At 37.6% G+C, this 21,540-nt stretch overlaps 1 protein-coding gene across 3 annotated transcripts in view; it reads left to right on the forward strand.

The window, feature by feature from the left end:
- Positions 1–202: 202 nt before the first annotated feature.
- The window catches only part of GRAMD1C (GRAM domain containing 1C), a 102,195-nt gene continuing 80,857 nt past the window's right edge, over positions 203–21,540 (forward strand). Inside the window, exons 1-2 of one of the 3 annotated variants that reach the window (XM_036018114.1) lie at positions 203–335; positions 4,115–4,264. In XM_036018114.1, the coding sequence (XP_035874007.1) occupies positions 309–335; positions 4,115–4,264 (177 nt within the window). In that variant the 5' untranslated portion in view covers positions 203–308. The other 2 variants (XM_036018111.1, XM_036018115.1) reach the window with 2 other exon arrangements.

The following is a 21,540-nucleotide window of genomic DNA, read 5'->3' on the forward strand; positions in this document are numbered from 1 at the left end:
CACGGTAGGTACAGGAATTGGAGATTGGTAGGTAGGTAGGGAAGGGCAGGCTCATCCAGACCCCTAGTAAAGACTGACTTCCAGGCTAACAAATCAACAGTAGTACATCAGGAGCTAGCGAAAGGTAGGGGTCCTCAGCTGCCGCCAGAGGGCGCGAGGCCCGCAGGCAGGACCCAAGGTGGCCCTCGGAGGCCAGCGGGCGGGCAGGCGAGGCCTGCCGGAGGTGGGCGCCGGGCGCAGGGTAGGTCGCCCCCTCCCCTCAGGGGCGCGCGTGCGCGGTACCGCGGCGGGCGGCGGAGGGAGCCGCGATGGAGGGCCCTCTGACTGTCCGCCAGGTAAGTGGCGCCTCGCTGGGTCGGGCTCCCAAATGGTGGTTTACCAGTTCTCTTCTCGACGGTTGTTTGAATCCTTTCGCATTACGGTAATTCATTTTTCCCTTTCCTTTTCTTGGTGCTTTTTGGAGTATCGTGGAAAGTTGTTACAAGGAAACGGTTTTCCTGTGCTTCCTGCGAGCCTGTGCCCTCGGGGCCACGGCGGGAAGGTCTGCATCTCTGTGGGCGCAGAGTGCGGGAATGTGGTCCCGAGCTGTCCTATTCCTGAAGTCTCAGCCTCGGATCCCGCTGACTCAGGCTCCGAGGCCGTGATTCTGGCCCATGTCACGTTGGTCCAGTCTCATCCACTTCCCTGAAATGTCAGCTCTTGATTAAAGGGCTCAAACAAGAGAGTTTAAATCACTGTGCTGTCGACCACGACTTTGGTTTCAACTAGTTTTGTTTAGTACCTTTTTTGGTAAATGGAAGAACTTGTTGGTTAATCTTCAGAGTGAAACTTTTGTTGCAGGACGCTGTCTTCATTACTTTTACGTTGGTTTTGTGTATATATTTTAGAGAATTGCAACCGGTGCAGTACGTTTTGAGTAAGATTTTACAGTTTGCAAAACGGTGGAAGCACTCAGTTGTTGAATGAACAAATGATGAATGTACTATTTCAGTTGATTCTCAACACATTACTATGAAATAGGAAAGATAGATATTCATGAACCTAATCAGTTACTCATTCAATTACAAGGGTGGGCACAGTAAGTTAAATTACTTGCATCATTACCTAAAAGATAAATCATAAGTAAAGATATGAAGTGATAACAATAATAGGACAAATAATACACATAAATAATATAATAATAAATAAATACGTAAAAATAAACTGTTTTGTGTACTCACAACTGTAAACCTACTTTCATGCGCCCGGGTATGTCTCTGGCACTGGGGGTTTGGGATAAGATGGTGAGCAACACAGACATGACATGCTCTCCAAGAGCTTATTGTCTAGACTAGACAGAATTAGTATCCCTGCTGTAGAGTGGAGAAAAGAGATTTAGAGAGATTGTGTGACAGCCAATGACCACACAGCTAAATAAGTTAGGGAGATAGGATTCTGTGGTGGCCACTCTACAAAGCCAGAATTTGATTTGGATATAGAAAGTGATGATGCCAAACACATACACCATGAAGATATGAAGAGGTTTATTACTCATTTATAAAGGCTTATTACTTACGTACTCACATAATGAAAAGGGAAGAACAGGGCAGTCTCAAGCAGATCTGAAATGACTTGAAAGGGCAAGGAAAGGAGACTGGCCCCAGGTTTTTTTGTGATTAGAAGGTGGGGTCCAGCGTGAATGGAGAGGACTTGCCTGGTTTGCCTCTCCTACCCACACCAAAGGGAAGAGCACCCAGGCTTTCTCACCAACATGCCCATTTGAGGGACAGAAGACGAAGAAGGAGGGGCAAGGCTTAAAAGCTGTCAGCAGGCAAACATAAAGAAAAATCGAATGAGACTTCTTATTCACCCCTGATGTTTGATGACAGAAGTGTACCATTTTTCATTTAGTTGAATTTGAACTTGCTTATGTAAGCCATCATGGCTCTCTGTGAGACCTGTAACCTTAAGCTAGTAAGGAAGATGACAGTTCCCTTGAATGCCTTGTTCAAGATCCCAGTGATGATTTTGAGAAATAAAATGAGTGCCTTGGTCACTATGAGTAATGTTTGGAACTCTGATGGGGATAAGGAGTATGTTGGCAACAGCTGTTGTTATGGCTTTACTATATGTAGAGAAATGCGTGACCTTGGTTTATATTTTGAGTATCTGGAAAGCACCAGAGTTCTTTACTTGAGAGGTCACAACTCTAAGGCAATGACCCAAGAATCTGTAAAAATGTGCTGATGGCTCCAGTTGTTGACTAGCGTATTCACTGTTAAGATGACTGTGGGAAGCTCAGCTAGTCGTGTTGACTCTTGGGTTCTTTCATTCATCAGGGACATCCTGGTTAAGGGATACAAGGCAGTAGGTCTCCAGTGAGTTTCATCATGTGCCATGGTGGTGATGCTGTCCACCCCACAGCAAATTTGTCCATTAAACTTCAAACAGGAGTTTGAAGAGTACAGACTGCTATTGCTGTTTACTCAGTTGAACCCAAGTTGCTCCTCAGGTAATCAAGGGGTTTAGAAAAGAGCTCACCTCTTCTGATACCATGACATCTGATAAGGGAGTGAAGGCCCTGGCTGGGTGGCTCAGTGGATTGAGCAATGGCCTGTGAACCAAAGGGTTGCTGGTTTGATTCCCAGGCAGGGCACATGCCTGGGTTGTAGGCCAGGTCCCCAGTAGCAGGTGTGCAAGAGGCAACCACACATTGATGTTTCTCTCCCTCTCTTTCTCTGAAAATAAATACATACAATCTTAAAAAAACGAAAATAAGGGAATGAGGACAAGGAAGGCCATGTCCTCCTGTAGGCGGTTGCAAAGTGTTGCTTTCAGGATGGAAGGCATAAGTAGTCCCTGGCAATGGAGGATCACAGGCTTTGTCTGTGGACTCTTTCCCACAGAGTCCAGTATGCTGGCAGTACTTGATGCTCTAATGGCATATAGTATGGAGCTGAGGAGGTAGTTTCTCATATCAGAAGCCTGTGGACAACCTATGGGCATTATTGGGGCAGTTGCTTCCCATGCCAGTGGTTACTCTGTAGTGTTTAAGCCCCAAGACTAAGTAGAGTTTGAATTAACCCTTTGCTGTGCCACACAAGTGCCCTGGGAGCTTTTTCCCTGTAACCCTGATCAGGATTTTTGTTAAACAGAGAATAGGTGGCGGCAGCAGCAGCAGCAACAGAGCTATGTGCTCTTGTCTTGGCTGCTCCCCCTCCACCTCTACACCTCCCCTACTCTACTCTTTTTTTTGACTCCATAACTGCTCTTTCATGAGTGACCACCTGATGGGCCCATATCTTGCATATCTTGTATAGCCTTTCCCCTGACCACTCTATATATTAGGGGCCAATGCCTGCTTGAGACATCTGATTCATTTATTTTAACTTTATTGTTTTTAATAAACCATAATTAATATATCAGTTTCCTTACCAGTGGACAGTAAGGTTATTTGCAGTTTTTTAGTATTAAAAACATTGCTGACTCCACGAACCCATTAAATTGCCGTGTTTTAGTATATATACCCTAAGACTCTACTAGGCATTGAATATTATTCTCCAAAGAGGTTGAACCAATTGTCACTCCCTTCTTCTTCTTTTTTTTTAAGAGTTTTATTTATTAATTTTTTTAGAGAGGGAAGGAGGGAGAAAGAGAGAGAGAAACATCAATGTGCGGTTGCTGGGGGTCATGGCCTGCAACCCAGGCATGTACCCTGACTGGGAACCGAACCTGCGGCACTTTGGTTCCCAGCCTGCGCTCAATCCACTCAGTTACACCAGCCAGGGCGGCTGCTGCTGCTGCTTCTTCTTCTTCTTCTTCTTCCTTTTTTTTTTTTTTTCCGTTTAATTATCCCTCTAGCTGACTGAACTACTGGAGAGTAGGGACTTTGTTTTATTCACTTTTGAATCCATAGTGCCAAATAAACTACCCAACAAATAATAGTAGCTGGAAAATACTTGTTTTATGTGTACCTGTATGAACTATGGAAGCAAAATCATACTAATTACTGTTTTCTAAAAGCTTAAATATTGTCCTTTTCAAGTTAATTTACATAGTTTGAACATTGACTCTTTTCTTTTTAAAATGGGCATTTCTCAATAAGTGACTTAAATTGATTGATACTTGTTTCCAGGTAATAAATGAAGAAGATGCAAGCTTTGCCATCGAGTCACAGGAAGAATTAGAGGAAAATTCTAGTCCAGTTGTGGATGAGAATAATATAGTGTCAGCTAAAAAACAGGGGCCACATTTACATAACTGGAGTGGTGACTGGAGCTTTTGGGTAATATTTTTTCTTATATCTTTATTTTAATCTTAAATGCAAATTTTTATGAGTCTACAGCAATTCATACATTATTTATAATTTTTTATTAGCTTCTAGATTTTAATTGTTTTAGTCCAGAGTCCCTAAGACATTTCTGATTATGCCCTCCTTTGGCCACTAGAATGCACTGTTGTCTGGTTTAATGGAGTGGAATCATCTGCTTCAGTTTCCCTGGGAGAAAACTATACCACGGAATTGGATTCCACTTACACTGTTGTTCGTTGTATTGGCAAGAGACTAATGTTATACAGAAACCGTATTTCTAAATGTTACTAAGAAGCCAGCTGTTTTACATAATTTTGATTTAAAGAATTAGTTCCTGTACCTAAAAGGAAGTTTAACTATTTTTGACCTGTATGTAGCATGTAGTGATTGTAAGATAGGTTTTAAAGTTAAGTGTTTCATATTCCGTCGCACTGTGCTCAGTAGGTTGTGTAACCTGGATATGCTTCAGGTTTCCCCACTGTAAAATGAGACTACTGCTTGTTGATTAGGTGCATAGAGTCTTTTGGTAAGAACGTTTCTTTTTCCATATGAATGCTAGCATGTATTATATTACAGGGTTCATTCTAAATCCAATGGTTCCTATGAGATTTATGGGCCATTTGACAGAATAATGCACCTACAAGTGGAATTTATATAAGATTATAAGGCATATATGTTCCAATATTAATTCATTAGAATGCTGATCTCTTGAGGATTAGGCACTTGGTAATAGATTTTCTAATAATTTTAGAGTAGACCAAAGACATATTATTAACAGGTTATAAGGATTAATACAAGTACCTTCATTCTGTTTATAAATAGCAGCTCAGTTATTGAATGTTATTGAATCTTCAGATGAGTAACAGGTTTTTACTTTCTATTAAGAAGGAAAATATTACTAAGAAGTAAATCAAAATAACTACACCCTAAAAATTATATCATCTATATTGATTTTATTATTTTTGGTCACATTCAGAGAAAGTTTATGACTATTAAAGTGTTTTGACCCTTCTGTACTCTGAGTTTTATAGCTTATGTTACAGATTGGGAACCTTTGTATTTCCAAGGACTGCATACAGGCCTAAAGAGTTACTGTGGTTACTCTTGGCAGACTTGGTGCAAGAAACAGGGTAAAGCAAGAAAAGGAAAAAGGAGGGGAGTGAGGACTTAGAAACAGGAGGGACAGGGAAAAAGGTACGTGTTCTGTAGCTCTGTAACTCAAAGTGTAGAATGTGGAGCTAGAATACTCGTATCACATGTCAATTGATTAAAAATGCAGAATCCTGGGCCCAACCTCAGACCTCCTGAGTCAGAATCTTCATTTTCACAACATTTCCAAGGGATTTGTATGCACATTCAAGTTTGAGAAGCATTGGTTTAGAGTGTTGAAGGCTCAGTTTTAGGTCCCTATGCTCATTGTAAGCACTTTATTTTGAGGAATTTTTATAGGGATTCATATGAAATAGACTTACAGATAAATACAACTTCTCAGAAGTTTTACTGACTTTTCCAGAGGTCACTTACCCAGAAATTGGAACTATCAGAACTCAGAGGCAAGCAAAAATAAAAAAGAACCTGAATATCTAAATCAAAGTTCATGCTAACATATGCGTATATTGTAAAGAGAGAATTCCTCAAGTTTTCCTCTGGAATTTAAAATATTTTGACATATTTTTAATAAGCCTAAGAAATAAGTTGGTTCTCACTATTTAGTTGACTAGACTGTTGAGGATAAGGGGATTACATGGTGAAAGCACACGAGCAGAAGCGAGAAATGGCAGCAGAAGCTCAAAAAAGATAGCAGTAACCTTTGCTTCTTAATGTGGAGGCCAAAGGTCTGTGCAGATGAGTTGGCTCTAATGTCATACCACTACAGCTGATAGAAATGATGATTAAGAAGTCTGCAAAATAATGCCCATTTTTCTCTGCCATTTTATTTTTTAATTTCTCTCTTTTCTGCCATTTTAAATTCACCTACTTCTACCCACTGACTCTATAATGTCACTATTTTCATGTTCTCCCAGCAATAGAGTAGGAATTGAATGAGGACAGTAAAATGGTGTAGTTCGCTGAGGGATCCAGAATGAACACAAGGAAGACCAGTAGCAGTAAAGGGAAAATACTCATGAGGCGCATGATCTTGTCCTTAAGCAAGAATTAAAAGAATGTCAGAGTCATTTCACTAGAACATTAAAAGAATCTGCATTTGTGCCTTTTCACTTTTGGAAGGTTTCTACCAAAAAGGATTAATAACTTTTTAAAGTTTTGGTATTTATAGAGTATCTAGGGACCTGAAAAATTCACTAATGTAGAATAACTCATACTCTGGGCTGGCTAACTCAGTTTTTCCATAGCAGTGAATTTAGAGGGCAGCATAATATAATGAACAAATTGGAGGTTGGGAAGAAAACATCTGGGATAGAGTATATGCTCTATCTCTGGTGATTTCACCTTGTGGTGCTCTTGAATATGCTGTTTAACCTGTCTGGCCTCAGGTGACTCACTTACAAAATTAGAGACTGGGCCACGGTATTGCAAATTTGGCATGTCTTGAATCAATAGGAGCAAAAGGGAGTTATGCCAGCAAGTGCTCATAACTTACAGTTGCAGTAGCTATGTGTCAGTCATAAAAAACTCTGGGCACACTCACCAGGAGGGTTTTACATGGGGAACAACTTTCCTTAAGACCATTCCAGAGTAAAAAAAGTTGAAAAGTGATGGATAAGAGGACCTACTCTTTGTAATACTGGAAAATATGTTTTGATGAATCCCCCATAATTGTGAAAACTTAAAAAGGATACAAGAGAGTGAACCAAAGTTTATGAAAGTTTTGTTGTTGTTGATACTGAGGTTGATTTCTTTTAGACTCTATCCATTTAATCTTGACAGATACTGAGGTTGATTTCTTTTAGACTCTATCCATTTAATCTGTGCTGCTTGACAGATTGGCTAGTGTCTTTCTGACAGAACTTTAATTTAAAGGAGTATGATTAAATCTCCATAGCAATTGATAGTGAGATCAACAGCTGCAGGTTTTCTATTTTAATCCTGTAATGTTAAGACAGGGATATAAAGTGTTACATGTGTTTTATTTTTAATTTTAAAATGAAAATATTTAATCCTAGTGTGTGGGAAATGAATTTCATCATTATAACTTTTAAATCCTAATGTCACACTGAAAATTATGTGAAATGAAGAAATGAAGTTTAAAATAAAGTTAATGGCAAGTAAATACTTATGCTTTTGCTTTTTAACTGTTGGTAAAAATACATAGCAAAAGAAAAAAGCTTTAAACAAGAGGCTTTTGTTTTCCTATTTAAAATAATGGTATATTCCAGGTGGATTAAGGTCTCAGAGGAAAACCACACAGAGATCTGCAGCAGATACATTTGTTGAATTTAACGTCTCTTAGTGATGTAGAGCTAGCAATTATTGGGAGGAGAAAAAGCCTTTGAGAGTTTCTGTTGTGTATGTTTAGAAGATGACATACTTTCCTGGATATTTCATAAAAGTAAAGTGCTGTGGGTCAGGCACTTAATATTGTGTCCATTTATAACCTGGTTCATTAATAATGTTTCCCTTAGAAATATGTGTCATTTGTGTATACTTTTCCCCTTAATACCTGATTTAGTTGATAATTACATTTTAAAAACTGGGGGATTTATAAAGTTTTCTGATTGTGTAACTAAAATTAAATTTGTCTAGGGTGTGGTTTTCTTTAAATAATCGTGTATTTGAAAATCTTCACAAATATATATAGAGTAAAAAAGATATGAAATCTCAGCTCCCTCAAATCTTTGATTTAGGAAGAGAAATAGGAAAAAAGGAAGATGGAGTAGGAGAATTTTAAAAGAGGTTAGAGTTCAAATTTGTCATTTCTTTTATATATTTGTTCTAAAATATTGTAAAAATAAAACAAGTCTATATTTTGAAACATTACCTATATATGTTCATATAATAACTAGTATACAAATGCTTTTCTTAAATATTTATTTTTTTATGGTTGTTTTTATGTTGCAGTTGTCCCAATTTTTTCCTGTTTGTCCTCCTCCGCCCAGCCGACCCCCTACTCCCACAGTCAATCCCCACACCGTTGTCCATGTCCGTGGGTCATTCATACATGTTCTTTGTCTAGTCCCTTCTCCTTCTTTCCACCATTATCCCCCTCTCTATTCCTGTCTGCCTGATGTCAATCTGTTCTGTGTTTTTATGTCTCTAGTTCTGTTTTGCTCGTTAGTTAATTTTGTTCATTAGATTAGTTTTGTAAGTGAGATTATATAGTATTTGTCTTTCACTGATGGGCTTACTTAGCATAATAGCCTCCAGGTTCATCCATGCTGTGGCAAAAGGCAGGAGCTCCTTCTTTATTTCTGCTTCATAGTATTCCATTGTGTAAATATATCACAGTTTTTTGATCCACTAATTTACTGATAGGCACTTAGGCTGCTTCCAGCACTTGACTATTGTAAATAGTGCTGCTATGAACATTGGGTACATAGGTTCTTTTGAATTGGTGTTTTGGGATTCCTAGGGTGTAATCCTAGGAGTGGACTCCCTGAGTCAAAAGGCAGTTCTGTTTTTTATTTTTTAAACAGAATATTTTAAAATATTTTATGTATTAGTATTTATTTATTTATTTATTTATTTATAGAGGAGAAGGGAGGGAGAAAGAGAGGGACAGAAACATCGATGTGTGAGACTACTTCAGTCTGTTGGCTCTCACATGCCCCCATCTGAGGACCTGGCCTGCAACCCAAGCATGTGCCCTGACTGGGAATAGAACTGGTGACCTTTCAGTTCTGAGGCTGGCACTTAGTCCATTAATCCACCCCAGCCAGGGCAGTATTTTTAATTTTTTGAGGAAATTCCATACTGTTTTCCACAGTGACTGCACCAGTCTGTATTCCCACCAACAGCGCAGAAGGATCCCCCTTTCTCCACATCCTCACCAGCACTTGTTTGTTGCTTTATTAACCATGGCCATTCTGACAGGTGTGAGGTGATGTCTCATTGTGGTTTTGACTTGCCTCTCTCTGATAGCTAGTGATGTTATACTTACATTTTAATAAAAAAAATTTATATTTGATCTTCTCTGGATCATAGTCAAGTTTTTTCTGATTGTACAAGAAATCGGAAGCCTTGATTCTGTACTTTATCATCCACTCGTCACATGATCACAGTCATGTGACTCACAGGTACACTTTCACACTCATAGTGGGGGATAATTGTTGCTACAAACCTGATTGAGAGGTATACATCATGAGGATTAATTCATGTTGTACTGTTAAATTTTAAAAAAGCCCAAGAGGATTAATTAGTATGTTTGTAACATATTTTGGCAACTTTGGTGAAGAGGCTTTTTGTAATCATATGTTGTCCTCTATAACATATCTTGGATTTATTCAACCTAAAAAGGATATTTCTGATTTTCACTTTGGTAACTGATAAAAAAAAGAATAAACTCATATTCCAATGTCTGTTGGGTTAAAAAACTATTTTATCCAGTTAAAATTTTCAATAATAGATACATATTGTTTGAAAGCCTACATATCTTTTAATACTTTCTGATTACTTTTAATTAGAAATGAATAGGAACTAACATTTTTAGAAATATGGAGACAGGCCGGTTTAACTTAAAAGCTTTTCTGTTACAAAGTCCTTAGAAATGCTGGGTGAAACATTATAAACATCTTGAAATGCGTGTGTGGGCTCACAAAATCGCAAGGGAAATATCTAAGGGCTAAATAAGAAAAGGGAACTGATTACCAGAGTTATAAGCAACGTAAGCTTCATGCTGAGGCCACCCTGAGGAATTTATTAGCCTCAGTAACTAAAGCTTTAATGGCCACATTGGGATAGGAAATGATGCCTTGAATGTGTGTGAATTGGTACTGAGAACTGTTTATAAAGCCATGACTCTTGAAGAGTTATATTGTCTGTGGAAGGTAGACTAGGAAAGAAATCCAACTATGTATGCAGGTTAAAGACACAGGCTTATCAGTCTCAACTTGGGCTTGGGTGGTGGGGGGAGGGAAGTCTCCCTGAGAGTACACAACTGCAGTTCATCGCTCATGAAGTTTGGAGGCTAGAATAAATAGCATATTAGACCCTCCAAAGCTTCAGATAAAACTACCAGATAAAGACTATGAAACAATCATTTGATATTATTAAAGGCTTAATAGAAGAAACTTAAAACATAATAAATGGATAAGATATTCTCAAAAATACTAGGCAGATTTGGAAAACAATCCAATACAACCTTTAGAAGTGAATAATATGGTTGTTGAAGTAATTAAAAATTCGGTGAACATGGGAAATAGCAGCTAGGGAGAAAATCAGTAAACTGAAATATATATGAAGAAATTATTGAGATTGTATTACTGAGACATAAAGATAAAATATTTGAAACAGAATGGTTTAATGAGAAACCTTAGAAGAAAAGTAGAGAAGTTCATTATGAATCTAAAAGGAGTTTCAGAAGGTGAACATAGAGACTAAGCAGGAGACAATATTCAAAGATAATGTGCGTGGAAATTTTCCACTTTTGATGAAAGACTTTAGAATCACAAAGTACAGTGAATCACAGAATAAATTAAAAGAGTATGAGAGCAGAGACATTGTTATAAGAGAAGTGGCAAAGGTAAATGTAACTTTTTCAAGGTAGGAATAACCTTATTAATTCATTTAGTGTCTTTTATGCACCAGACTGTTTGAACAAACAGGACTGCCGTCAAGCCAATAGTTCAGAATGGGAGATGGATAGTATATGAATAAGCAGATGTGTAATATTATGTCAGGTAGTGATGGAACCTCTGAAGTCAGTAGGAGAATGTAAAAATGTAGAGAATCACATGGGAAGGAGCAGCATCTTTGGTTAGGATGGCCAGGAAAGGGTTCTCTGAGGAGGTGCCATGTGAGAAAGCCCTATATGGGAGTTGGGGGTGGGGGACAAAGAAAGGACACAAACAAACTATGACGGAGGAGAAAGGGGAGTGGTGTTCCAGGGAAAGTCCCAAGGCAGGGAAGAGATTGGCTTGCTTAATAAACAGCTTGCTGATGGGATCAGATATAGTGAACAAGAGAAGGAGAAAGATCAAGAATAATCATTCCGCCCTGGCCAGCTGGCTCAGTTGGTTGGACCTTGTCCTGGTGTACCGTACCAAAAGGTTGCATGCTCAGTCCCCTGCCAGGACACATACCTAGGTTTCGGCTTTGATTCCTGGTCTCTGGTCCGGCACTTACCAGAGACAGCTGATTGATTTTTCTCTCTCACATCAATGTTTCTCTGTTTCTCTTCCTCCCTCTCTCTCTAGAATCTATAAAACATATCCTCGGGTGAGGATTTTTTTTTTTAAAAGAAGAATGATCGGAAGATCAGTGCAACTGGGTACTGGCAGCATCATTTAGGGGAAAGACTAAATGCTTCCTCCCTAAGGTCAGAGAAAAGCTTTCTTTAATGTAAAAATAGAATGGAATGATTTTGAATAAATTATAAGATTTGAGACTGTAAAAGTTAAAATTGTATTTTAATTTTTGGATGATTTCAGTTTTTATAAATTACAGGAATTTTTTAAAATTTGGAAATTGGAAAAATATATAAAGAAGAAAAGTAAAGTTACTTACGTTCCCACCAAAGAGAGAAAAGTATTTTGAGAATTTTTGTTTTTTCCATGTATGTGTGTGAATTTTTTCATTTGGCATATTTGGAATCAGTGTTCATATACATTTATATTTACTTTTCTTAAAGTTTAAACTATTGAGCTTTTTCTAAGGCCAACAATTTTTTATAATCTTGAGTTTTATTGACAGTGTTATGTACCATTACATTAATATTTTCAATGTTATTTAATGTCTCTTTTTTCTAGACATTTAGTTTCCAAATCATCATAAACATTGCAATGAGCATTTTTGAATAAAATCTGCCCAAATGTTTCTTTCTTTAGACTTAGATTACCATAAATGGAATTACTTGATTATAATCTGTATATTGTTTCTCTTTTTTTAAAAAAAGATTTTATTTATCTTTTAGAGAGGAGGAAAGGAGGGAGAATGAGAGTGAGAGAAATATCAATTGGTTGCCTCACACACCCCCACCAGGGGACCTAGTCCACAACCCAGGCATGTTCCCTGACCTGGGATCAAACTGGTGACCTTTCAGTTTGCAGGATGACACTCAACTCACTGAGCCACACCAGTCAGGGCTATTGTTTATCTTTTTTTTTTTTTTTTTTTTTTTTAAAAGATTTTATTCATCCATTTTTAGGGAGGGAAGGGGGGGGAGAGAGAGAGAGAGAGAGAGAGAGAGAGAGAGAGAGAGAGAGAGAGAGAGAGAGAGAGAGAGAGAGAGAGAGAGGGAGGGAGGGAGAGAGGGAGAGAGACATCAATGTGTGGTTGCTGGGGGTTATGGCCTGCAACCCAGGAATGTACCCTGGCTGGGAATCGAACCTGGGACACTTTAGTTCCCAGCCCGCGCTCAATCCACTGAGCTACGCCAGCCAGGGCTATTGTTTATCTTTTGATATGTATTGCAAACTGGTTTTTAAGAAAAAATGTGTCAGTTTATACTCCTAGCTGTAGTATATAAGAGTATGTACTAATCTCATTATATTTTATACTTGCGTAAATTTACTTTAAAATAAATTTGAAATGTTCATTTTAGTGAAAAGTATCTTTCTAAAATTAGATTATCCTTGATGAAACATCATCTTTATGAACATAAAATTTAGGTGTTGTTATTCATTTGTTGCATGTGCTTCTCAAAGCATAGTTTGGTTTATAAAATAATTATTAAAAATTAATGGTGTTTGTTGCTTGTAACCTGATATGCATAGTGTACTGAGAGATATACCTTGGTGTATGTAGGTCAATATCTCACTTTCTGTAGTGCAGGAGGGGAATTCTCAACACATTCATAGCAGCACTAATGGTATTCTTTAGTGAGGTGTTTCCCAGGTAACACAGACAGATTCCGATCTCCAGAGTTTTACTCAGGACATTTTTTTTTTTGTATGTATGTCCTCTGAGTGAGTTTTCTTGAAGTATTCAACAAGGTCACATGAATACTAATTTATGACTTTCAGGATTTTTCACAGCATGACTTAAATCATTCTGGCCAATAAATATGACTCATGTCCTTTAACCTAGTATTATTCTCTGCTTATCTTGCTTGGAGTTTGTAGGGCTTGTTGAATATTTTTGCTGTCTTTCATCAGATTTGGCAAGTGATTAGCCATTATTGATTCAAATATAACATCTACGTTTTTCTCCCTCCCTTCCTCCTGGGACAGTAGATATGAGGGGAGACCCCAAAATACCCAGAATTATCTTCTAGAGGGCAGTTCCCTTGTAGTTCAGGCTTTCCCCACTAGGTGAATGTTCTAGAAACCTGTCTGTATCAATGTACCACCTGTCATTGTTATGAGAGGCAGCCTTAGCCTCAGTAAATTTTTTTTTGAAGACACTTTCAATGAGTTTGCCCATTTCATGATGGATGATTTACAAGCACACCTGCCCATACTATGTTGACTGTTCAGCAGTTTTTGACCAAAAATGACATGACCCTTGTGCCCCACCCTCCCTATTCACTCAATCTTACCCTGAGTGGCTTTTTTTGTTTGTTTCCCGGGATGTAAAAAGCCCTCAGATGTTTTGCTGATGTGGAAGAGGTGAAACAAAAAACAGCAGAAGCACTAAAAGGCATCAAAACTGATGAGTTCAAAACTGTTTTGAGCAGTAGAAAAACTGTCTCCATAGGTGTATTGCATCAAATGAAGAGTACTTTGAAGGTGACTAAAGTTTATTTATTTTTTATGCTATTACAGTTGTCCCACTTTTCCCCCCTTCGCCCCCCTCGCCCCAGCTCACCCCCCACTTCCATAATCAGTCCCCTCACTGTTGTCCATGTCTATGGGTTTCTCATATATGACTGACAGATCTTATCACCTTCCCTCAATCAGTCTTCACCTTGCCCCTTCCATCTTACAGCTGTCTGTTCCATGATTCCCTGTGTCTAATTCTATTTTGCTCATTATTTTGTTCATTAGATCCCTCTTATAAGTGCAATCATACGGTATTTCTTTCACTGACTGGCTTATTTCATTTAGTATAATAGTTTCCTGTTCCATCAATGTTGGCAAAAGGTAAGAATTCCTTTTTTCTTTCTGTTGTGTAGTATTCCATTGTGTAAATGTACTACAGTTTTTTTGTCCACTCGTCTACTGATGGACACTTAAGCTATTTCCAAATCTTGGCTATTGCAAATTGTGCTGCTGTGAACATGGGGGTGCATAAATTCTTTTGAATTGGTGTTTTAGGATACTTTGGGTATTTTCCTAGCAGTGGAATCGCTGGGTCAAAAGGCAGTTTCATTTTTAGATTTTTGAGAAAATTACACATGTTTTCCACAGTGTGCATTCCCACCTACAGTGTACTAGGGTTCCCTTTTCTCCACATCCTTGCCAGCATTTGTTGTTTGTTGATTTGTTAACGATGGCCATTCTGATCGGTATGAGGTCAGGTTTTATTGTGGTTTTAATTTGCATCTTTCTGTATGTATTTCTTTGAGAAGTGTCTATTTAGGTCCTTTGTACATTTTTTAAAAAGATTTTATTTATTTTTTTTTAGAGAGGGGAAGGGAGGGAAAGAGGGAGAGAAATATCAAGGTGTGGTTGCCTCTTGCACACCCCACACTGGGGACCCAGCCTGTGACCCAGGCATGTGCCCTGACTGGGAATCAAACTGGTGACCCTTTGGTGTGCAGGCCAGCACTCAATCCACTGAGGCACACCAGCCGGAGCCCTTTGTCCGTTTTTTAATTGGATTATTTATCTTCCTGGTGTTATTACATAAGTTCTTTACATATTTTGGAAATTAAACCCTTTTTCAATATATTGTTAACAAATATGTTTTCCTATACAGTTGGTTCCCTTTTAATTTTGATGGTGGCTTCTTTAGCTATGCAGAAGCGTTTTAATTTGATGTAGTCCATTTGTTTATTTTTTCCCTTTATTTCCCTTGCTCTAGTAGATATATCGGCAAAAGTATTGCTGTTTGAGATAATACGAAATTTTACTGCCTATGTTTTCCTCTAGGTTTTTTATGGTATCACAACTTATATTTAAGTCTTTTATCCATTTTGAGTTTATTTTGGTGTATGGTGTAAAATGGTGGATCTAATTTTATTGTTTGTATGTACCAGTCCAGTTCTCCCAACACTGTTTATTGAAGACACTGTCTTTACTCCATTTAATGCTTGCCTCCTTTGTCAACTATTAGTTGACCATAGAGACGTTGATTTTTTCTGGGCACTCTGTTCTATTCCATTGATCTGGTCTGTTCTTAAGCCAGTACCAGACTGTTTTGATTACAGTGTACTTATAGTATAGTTTTTTAAAAGAGATTTTATTTTTAGAGAGTGGGGAAGGGAAGGAGAAAGAGAGGGAAACACCAATATGTAGTTGCCTCTCACATGCCCCCCACTACTGGAGACCTGGCCTGCAACCCAGGCACGTGCCCTGAATGGGAATCAAACCGGTGACCCTTTGGTTTGTAGGCTGTCACTCAGTCCACTGAGCCACACCAGCCAGGGCTATAGTTTGATATCAGGTATTGCGATCTCTCCAACTTTGTTTTTCTTTCTTAAGATTGCTGAGGCTATATGGGATCTTTTTGGTTCCATATAAATTTTGGATTATTTGTTCTCGATCTGTGAAATATATGCCATTGGTATCTTAATAGGAATTGTACTGAATTTATAGATTGCTTTGGGTAGTATGGACATTTTAATTATGTTAATTCTTCTAATCCATGAAAATGATATATGCTTCTACTTATTTGTGTCTTCCCTGTTTTGGAATTAGGATAATAGTGTCCTCATGTAAAGAGTTTGGAAGTCTTCCCTTTTCTTGATTTTTTGGGAATAGTTTAAGAAGGATAAGTGTTAGTGCTTTTTTGAATGATTGGTAAATTTTGCCTGGAAGCCATCTGATCCAGGGCTTTTGCATGCTGGGAGTTTTTTGATTACTGATTCGATTTCAGTAGTTATCGGTCTTTTCAGGCTTTCTGTGTCTTCCTGATTCAGTTTTATAAGATAGTATGTTTCTAGAAACTTACCATTTTACCCAGGTTGTCCAATTTTCTGGCATCTATTTTTTATCATAGTTTCTTAAAATCCTTTGTATTTCTATAGTATCAGTTGTTACTTCTCTTTCATTTCTGATTTTATTTTGGTTCTCTTTTTTTCTTGTTGCGTCTGGCTAAAGGTTTTCAATTTTGTTTATCTTTTCAGAGAAGAAGCCTCTGGACTCATTGATCTTTTGAATTTTTTTTAAGTCTCTATGTCATTTATTTTTGCTCTGATCTTGACTATATCCTTCCTTCTACTCACTCTGGTCTTTGTTTGTTGTTGTTTTTCTAGTACTTTTAGATATATGGTTAGGTTGTTTATTTGAGATTTTTCTGTCTTCTTTAGATAGATCTGTGTTGCTATGAATTTCTGTGTCAGGAATGCCTTCACTGTGTCCCATAGGTTCTGGGTTGTTGTGTGTCCATTTTCATTTGTTTTCAGGTACTTTTGATTTCTTCCTTGATTTCATTGTTAACCCATTTATTATTTAATAACATGTCATTTAGCCTCCATGTATTTGAATGTTTTGGAGTTTTTTTCTTGAGGTTGGTTTCTAGTTTCAAGCCATTGCGATCCAAGAAAATACTTGATATGACTTCAATTTTCTTGAATTTTTAAGGCTTATTTTGTGTCCTATCATGTGGTCTATCTTTGAGAATGTTCCTTGTGCACTTGAGGAGAATGTATATTTTGCTTCTTTGGAGTGAAACATTCTGTAAATATCAATTAAATTCATTTGTTCTAGTGTATCATTTAATGCTGCTATATCCTTGTTGATTTTTGTCTGGAAGATTTGTCCATTGTTGACAGTGGAGTGTTAAAATCCCCTACAGTGATTGTATTGCTGTCCATCTCTTTCTTAAAGTCGTCCAAGATTTTCTTTTTTACATTTATGGTGCTCCTATATTGGGTACATATATGTTTTCTAGGATTATTGCCTCTCTTTGGACTGACCTTTTAAATATTATGTAAAGTCCCTTTTAATCTTTCTTATGGTCTTTATTTTGAAGTCTGTTTTGTCAAATAGAAGTATTTGACCCTGGCTACCCTGGTTTTCCTTTCATCCCCATTGCATGAAATATTTTTTTCTATCCCTTCATTTTTAGCCTGTGTAAATCTTTCATTCTGAGGTGGCTCTCTTGCGGGCAGCATATATGTGGGTCATGCTTTCTTATCTAGTCAGCTACCCTATGTCATTTAACTGGAGCATTTAATCCATTTACATTTACGTTTATTATTGATAGGTACTTATTCATTACCCTGTTTCTTCTTTGTACCTGAGTTCTTTTCTCTATGTCTTCTTATTAAGGCAGTACCTTTAACATCTCTTGCAGTACTGGTTTGATGGATATGTACTCCTTCAGGCTTTTTTTTTTTGTTTGGCATGCTCTTGATTTCACCTTCATTTAAAGTGAGAGCCTTGCTGGATGGAGTAGTCTTGGTTGCTGGTTCTTGCTTTTTATTTCTTGGAATATTTCATGCCAGTACCTTCTGTCCTGTAGTATTTCTGTTGAGAAATCAGCTGATATACCATACTTTTTGGACCATAAGACACACTTAGGTTTTAGAGGAGGAAAATAGGGGGAAAAAATGAAGCAAAAAATGTGGTAAAATATTTAATAACATAAATAACATAATATTTCACCAATGTAAATGTAAACAGAACTCAACAGCAGCATTAACAATCATTATTCCTCCCAAATTTTGGAGTGTGGGGGGAAATGTGCATCTTATAGTCCAAAAAATACTACTTATTGGAGTTCCCTTGCAGGTAACTGATTTTTTCTTGCTTGCTGCCTTTAAGATTCTCTTTGTCTTAAACTTTACCATTGTAATTGTGATGTGTCTTGGTGTATGCTTCTCTGGGTTCACCTTGATTGGGACTTTGTGTATTTCTTGAAACTTCATGATACTCTCACTGAAGGTGACTGAAGTTTAAACATGTAAGAATAAATACACAATTTTTTATAAATAAATTCTGTTTTTGAGGGTACCTGCTAGCACATTTTGGAGCTTCTTATGGGATCCTGAGATTCTCATTATTTCTACTTTATTTTCCATCATTCTTGTAGACACATTTTGAGTCCTAGCACAATGTTGTCTTCTTCCAGAGAAGATTTTCATGTACTCTTTGTCACGGAGTTTGAGATCACCTGATTTCATTTTCAAGGATTAAGATGACCTGAAGCCGGACTCTAGTACTTGTGTTATTGATCTGTAATTTAATTCTATTGTTGACAGACAACATACTTCATATGGTTTTAATCCTTTAAATTTATTGAAACTTGTTTTGTGACCTAGCATATTTTATATCCTGGACACTGTTCTGTGTGTACTTGAAAAGAATGCCTATTCTGGAGTTGTTGAATTAAGTGTTTTGTAAGTGATAGGTATAGTTGGTGGATAATGTTTCTTCCCTTCCTCTCAGTTTTATTGAACTATAATTGACAAATAAAATTATAAGGTATTTAAAGTATATATTGTGATGATTTGATGTACATGTATATTGTGAAATTATACTTATATTTAGTTAATTAACACATCCATTACCTTACATATTAATTTTGTTGGGACAACATTTAGTCCTCTCTTAGCAAATGTCAATTTTAATTATACAATATAATGTTATCAACTATAGTTATTGTGTCATACATGAGATCCTCAGACCTTATTCATCTAATAGATGAACATTTGTACCCCTTTATCAATCTCTCCTTATTATCTCTATCTCCAATTCCCTGGCAACCACTTTCTACTCTCTGTTTCTGTGAGTTTCATGTTTTATTTAGATTCCATAGTAATCTGATACTACCCAATATTTGTCTTTCTTTGTCTTATTTATTTCATTTACCATAGTGCCCTCAAGGTAGTTGTTGCAAAGGACTGGGTGCTGTTGTTAAAGTTCTGCTTGCCTATTTTCTGTCTAGACATTCTGTCAGCTATTGATAATGGGTTAATGATATATCTAACTCATGTTCAATGGTGTTTTTTTCAGTTGTGTCATGTCAGTTTTTGTTTCGTGTATTTTGGGGCTTTGTTTTTTTGTATATACATTTAAAATTGTATCTTCATATATTGATCTTTTAATTATTACGAAAATATCTTAATGACTATTAATAATTTTTGTCCTTACATCTATTTCTGCTGATAGTAATATAGCCCCTCAAGTTCTCTTATGGTGGTTGTTTGTATGGTTTGTCTTTTTCCATCCTTTCACTTTCAGCCTCTTTGTGGTTTTGGATGTAGGGTGTATCTGTTGTAGATAGCATAGAGTTAGGTCTGTTTTTATCCAGTTTGACAGTCTCCATGTTTAGTCCATTTATATTTAATGTAGTTATATTACAGTTGTATTTAAGAGTAGCTAATTTGCTATTTGTTTCCACTATATTTTGTATCTTTTTGTCCCTCTTTTCCCCTTTACTTCTTTCTTGATGTGCCAAATATTTTTTGGATACAATTTTTTAAAAATTAAAGAGAATTTTCAATTACAGTGTACATTCAATATTATTTTATATTTCAGATTAACAGCATAGTTTAGGATACTATTTTAATTACTTCGGATTAAAAATATATTTGAGAGATCCAAGGTGGCAGCAGAGTGGGTGGAAGCCACAATAACCTCCTCCCATGACCAAACTGGAATTGCAACTAAATTATAGAAAAATTATCCTGCATAACCAACTGAATACTAGCTGGAAAGAAGCCTTATAACCAAGGACTTATGGAAAAAAATGCATCACCACAATGAGACTAGTAGGACATGTGGAGGCATGAGAGGGCTGGCTAGGTTTCCACGGGTGGCAGTTGAAGTTCCAGAAGATCAGTGACTGGAGGGTGGAGAGCATTTCCCTTGATAAGTGTGGGGTCTAAACTCCAAGCTGGTTCCTCCAGCCTGGAGCACCAGAACTGGGAAAGGAACCCAAATAACATCTGGCTGTGAAAAGCAGTGGGGTTTCTGTCTGCCAGGAACAGATGGCTAGAGTCACAGAGAGCCCCTTAAAGGGCCAATGCACAAAATTTCATTTGCAGCCACTTATCCTGCACTCCAGTAGAGGGAGAGCAGAGTAGACTAGAGCCACAAGAGGAGAGTCTGGGGTTGGTGGCTCTGCAGAGAGAGCTGAAGGGTCAGCCTCCAGGATCCCTGTGCCGAGTCATTCCCCAGAAGCCATCTTTCTTGGACAGAGCACTCCCCTCCAAGTGGCATCAGCCTGAGGTGAAGCAAAAGCCTTGCCCACAGGAATTACTCTGCCTCACCCAGTGGAGCTTACAGAGAATAGTACAGCTGGAGGCTATTTTAGTGTTTAAGCTTAACAGAAATCCTGCAGGTGAGGGAGGATTTCTGGGAGCTCTGAAACTTTAGCTGACCCTCCCCTGGGGTCAGTGCTGTTAAAAGTCAGCCTTGGTGTGCAGCCTGGTTCTTTCTGCACATACCCAGGCCATGCCATGGATTGCTGATAACTCCAAACAGGTTGGCCAGGGCCAGTCATGGGAAATATCTGACTATATAGGTCTACACCAGAGTCTGGGCAGATCTATCTAACATGTACAAACAAAAATAAAGAGGCAGTCAATAAAGGAAGACACAGAAAAAGGCCCCAAATGAAAGAATAAGAGAGTTCTCCAGAAGAAGAACTAAATGAAATGAAGGCAAGCAACTTTTCAATTATAGATTTTAGAGTAATGAGTATAAGGATACTCAACAGCAAGAAAAAAGGTATAGAAATCATAAAAAAGGATCAGTCAGAAAAAAGAATGCACTATCTGGAATAAATAATACACTAATAGGAATAAAAAGGTTAGATGAAGCAGAGGATTGAAACAGCGATTTGGAAGACAAGGTAAAAAAAACACTCAAGCAGAGCCGCAAAAAGATAAAAGAATTTTAAAAAATGAGGAGAGATTAGGAAAATTTTGGGACAACATGAAGCATAACAACATCTATATCATGGGATTACCAGAAAGGGAAGAAAGTGAGCAAGAGATCAAGAAACTATTTGAAGAAATAATAACTGAAAACTTCCTTAATTTGGTGAAGGAGAAAGATACGTAAGTCCAGAAAGTACAGCGAGTCCCAAACAAATTGGGCATAAAGATGCTCACACCAAGACACATCATACTTAAAATG

The sequence above is a fragment of the Phyllostomus discolor genome, chromosome 2, assembly GCF_004126475.2.
Source record: "Phyllostomus discolor isolate MPI-MPIP mPhyDis1 chromosome 2, mPhyDis1.pri.v3, whole genome shotgun sequence".
Classification (NCBI taxonomy): domain Eukaryota; kingdom Metazoa; phylum Chordata; class Mammalia; order Chiroptera; family Phyllostomidae; genus Phyllostomus; species Phyllostomus discolor.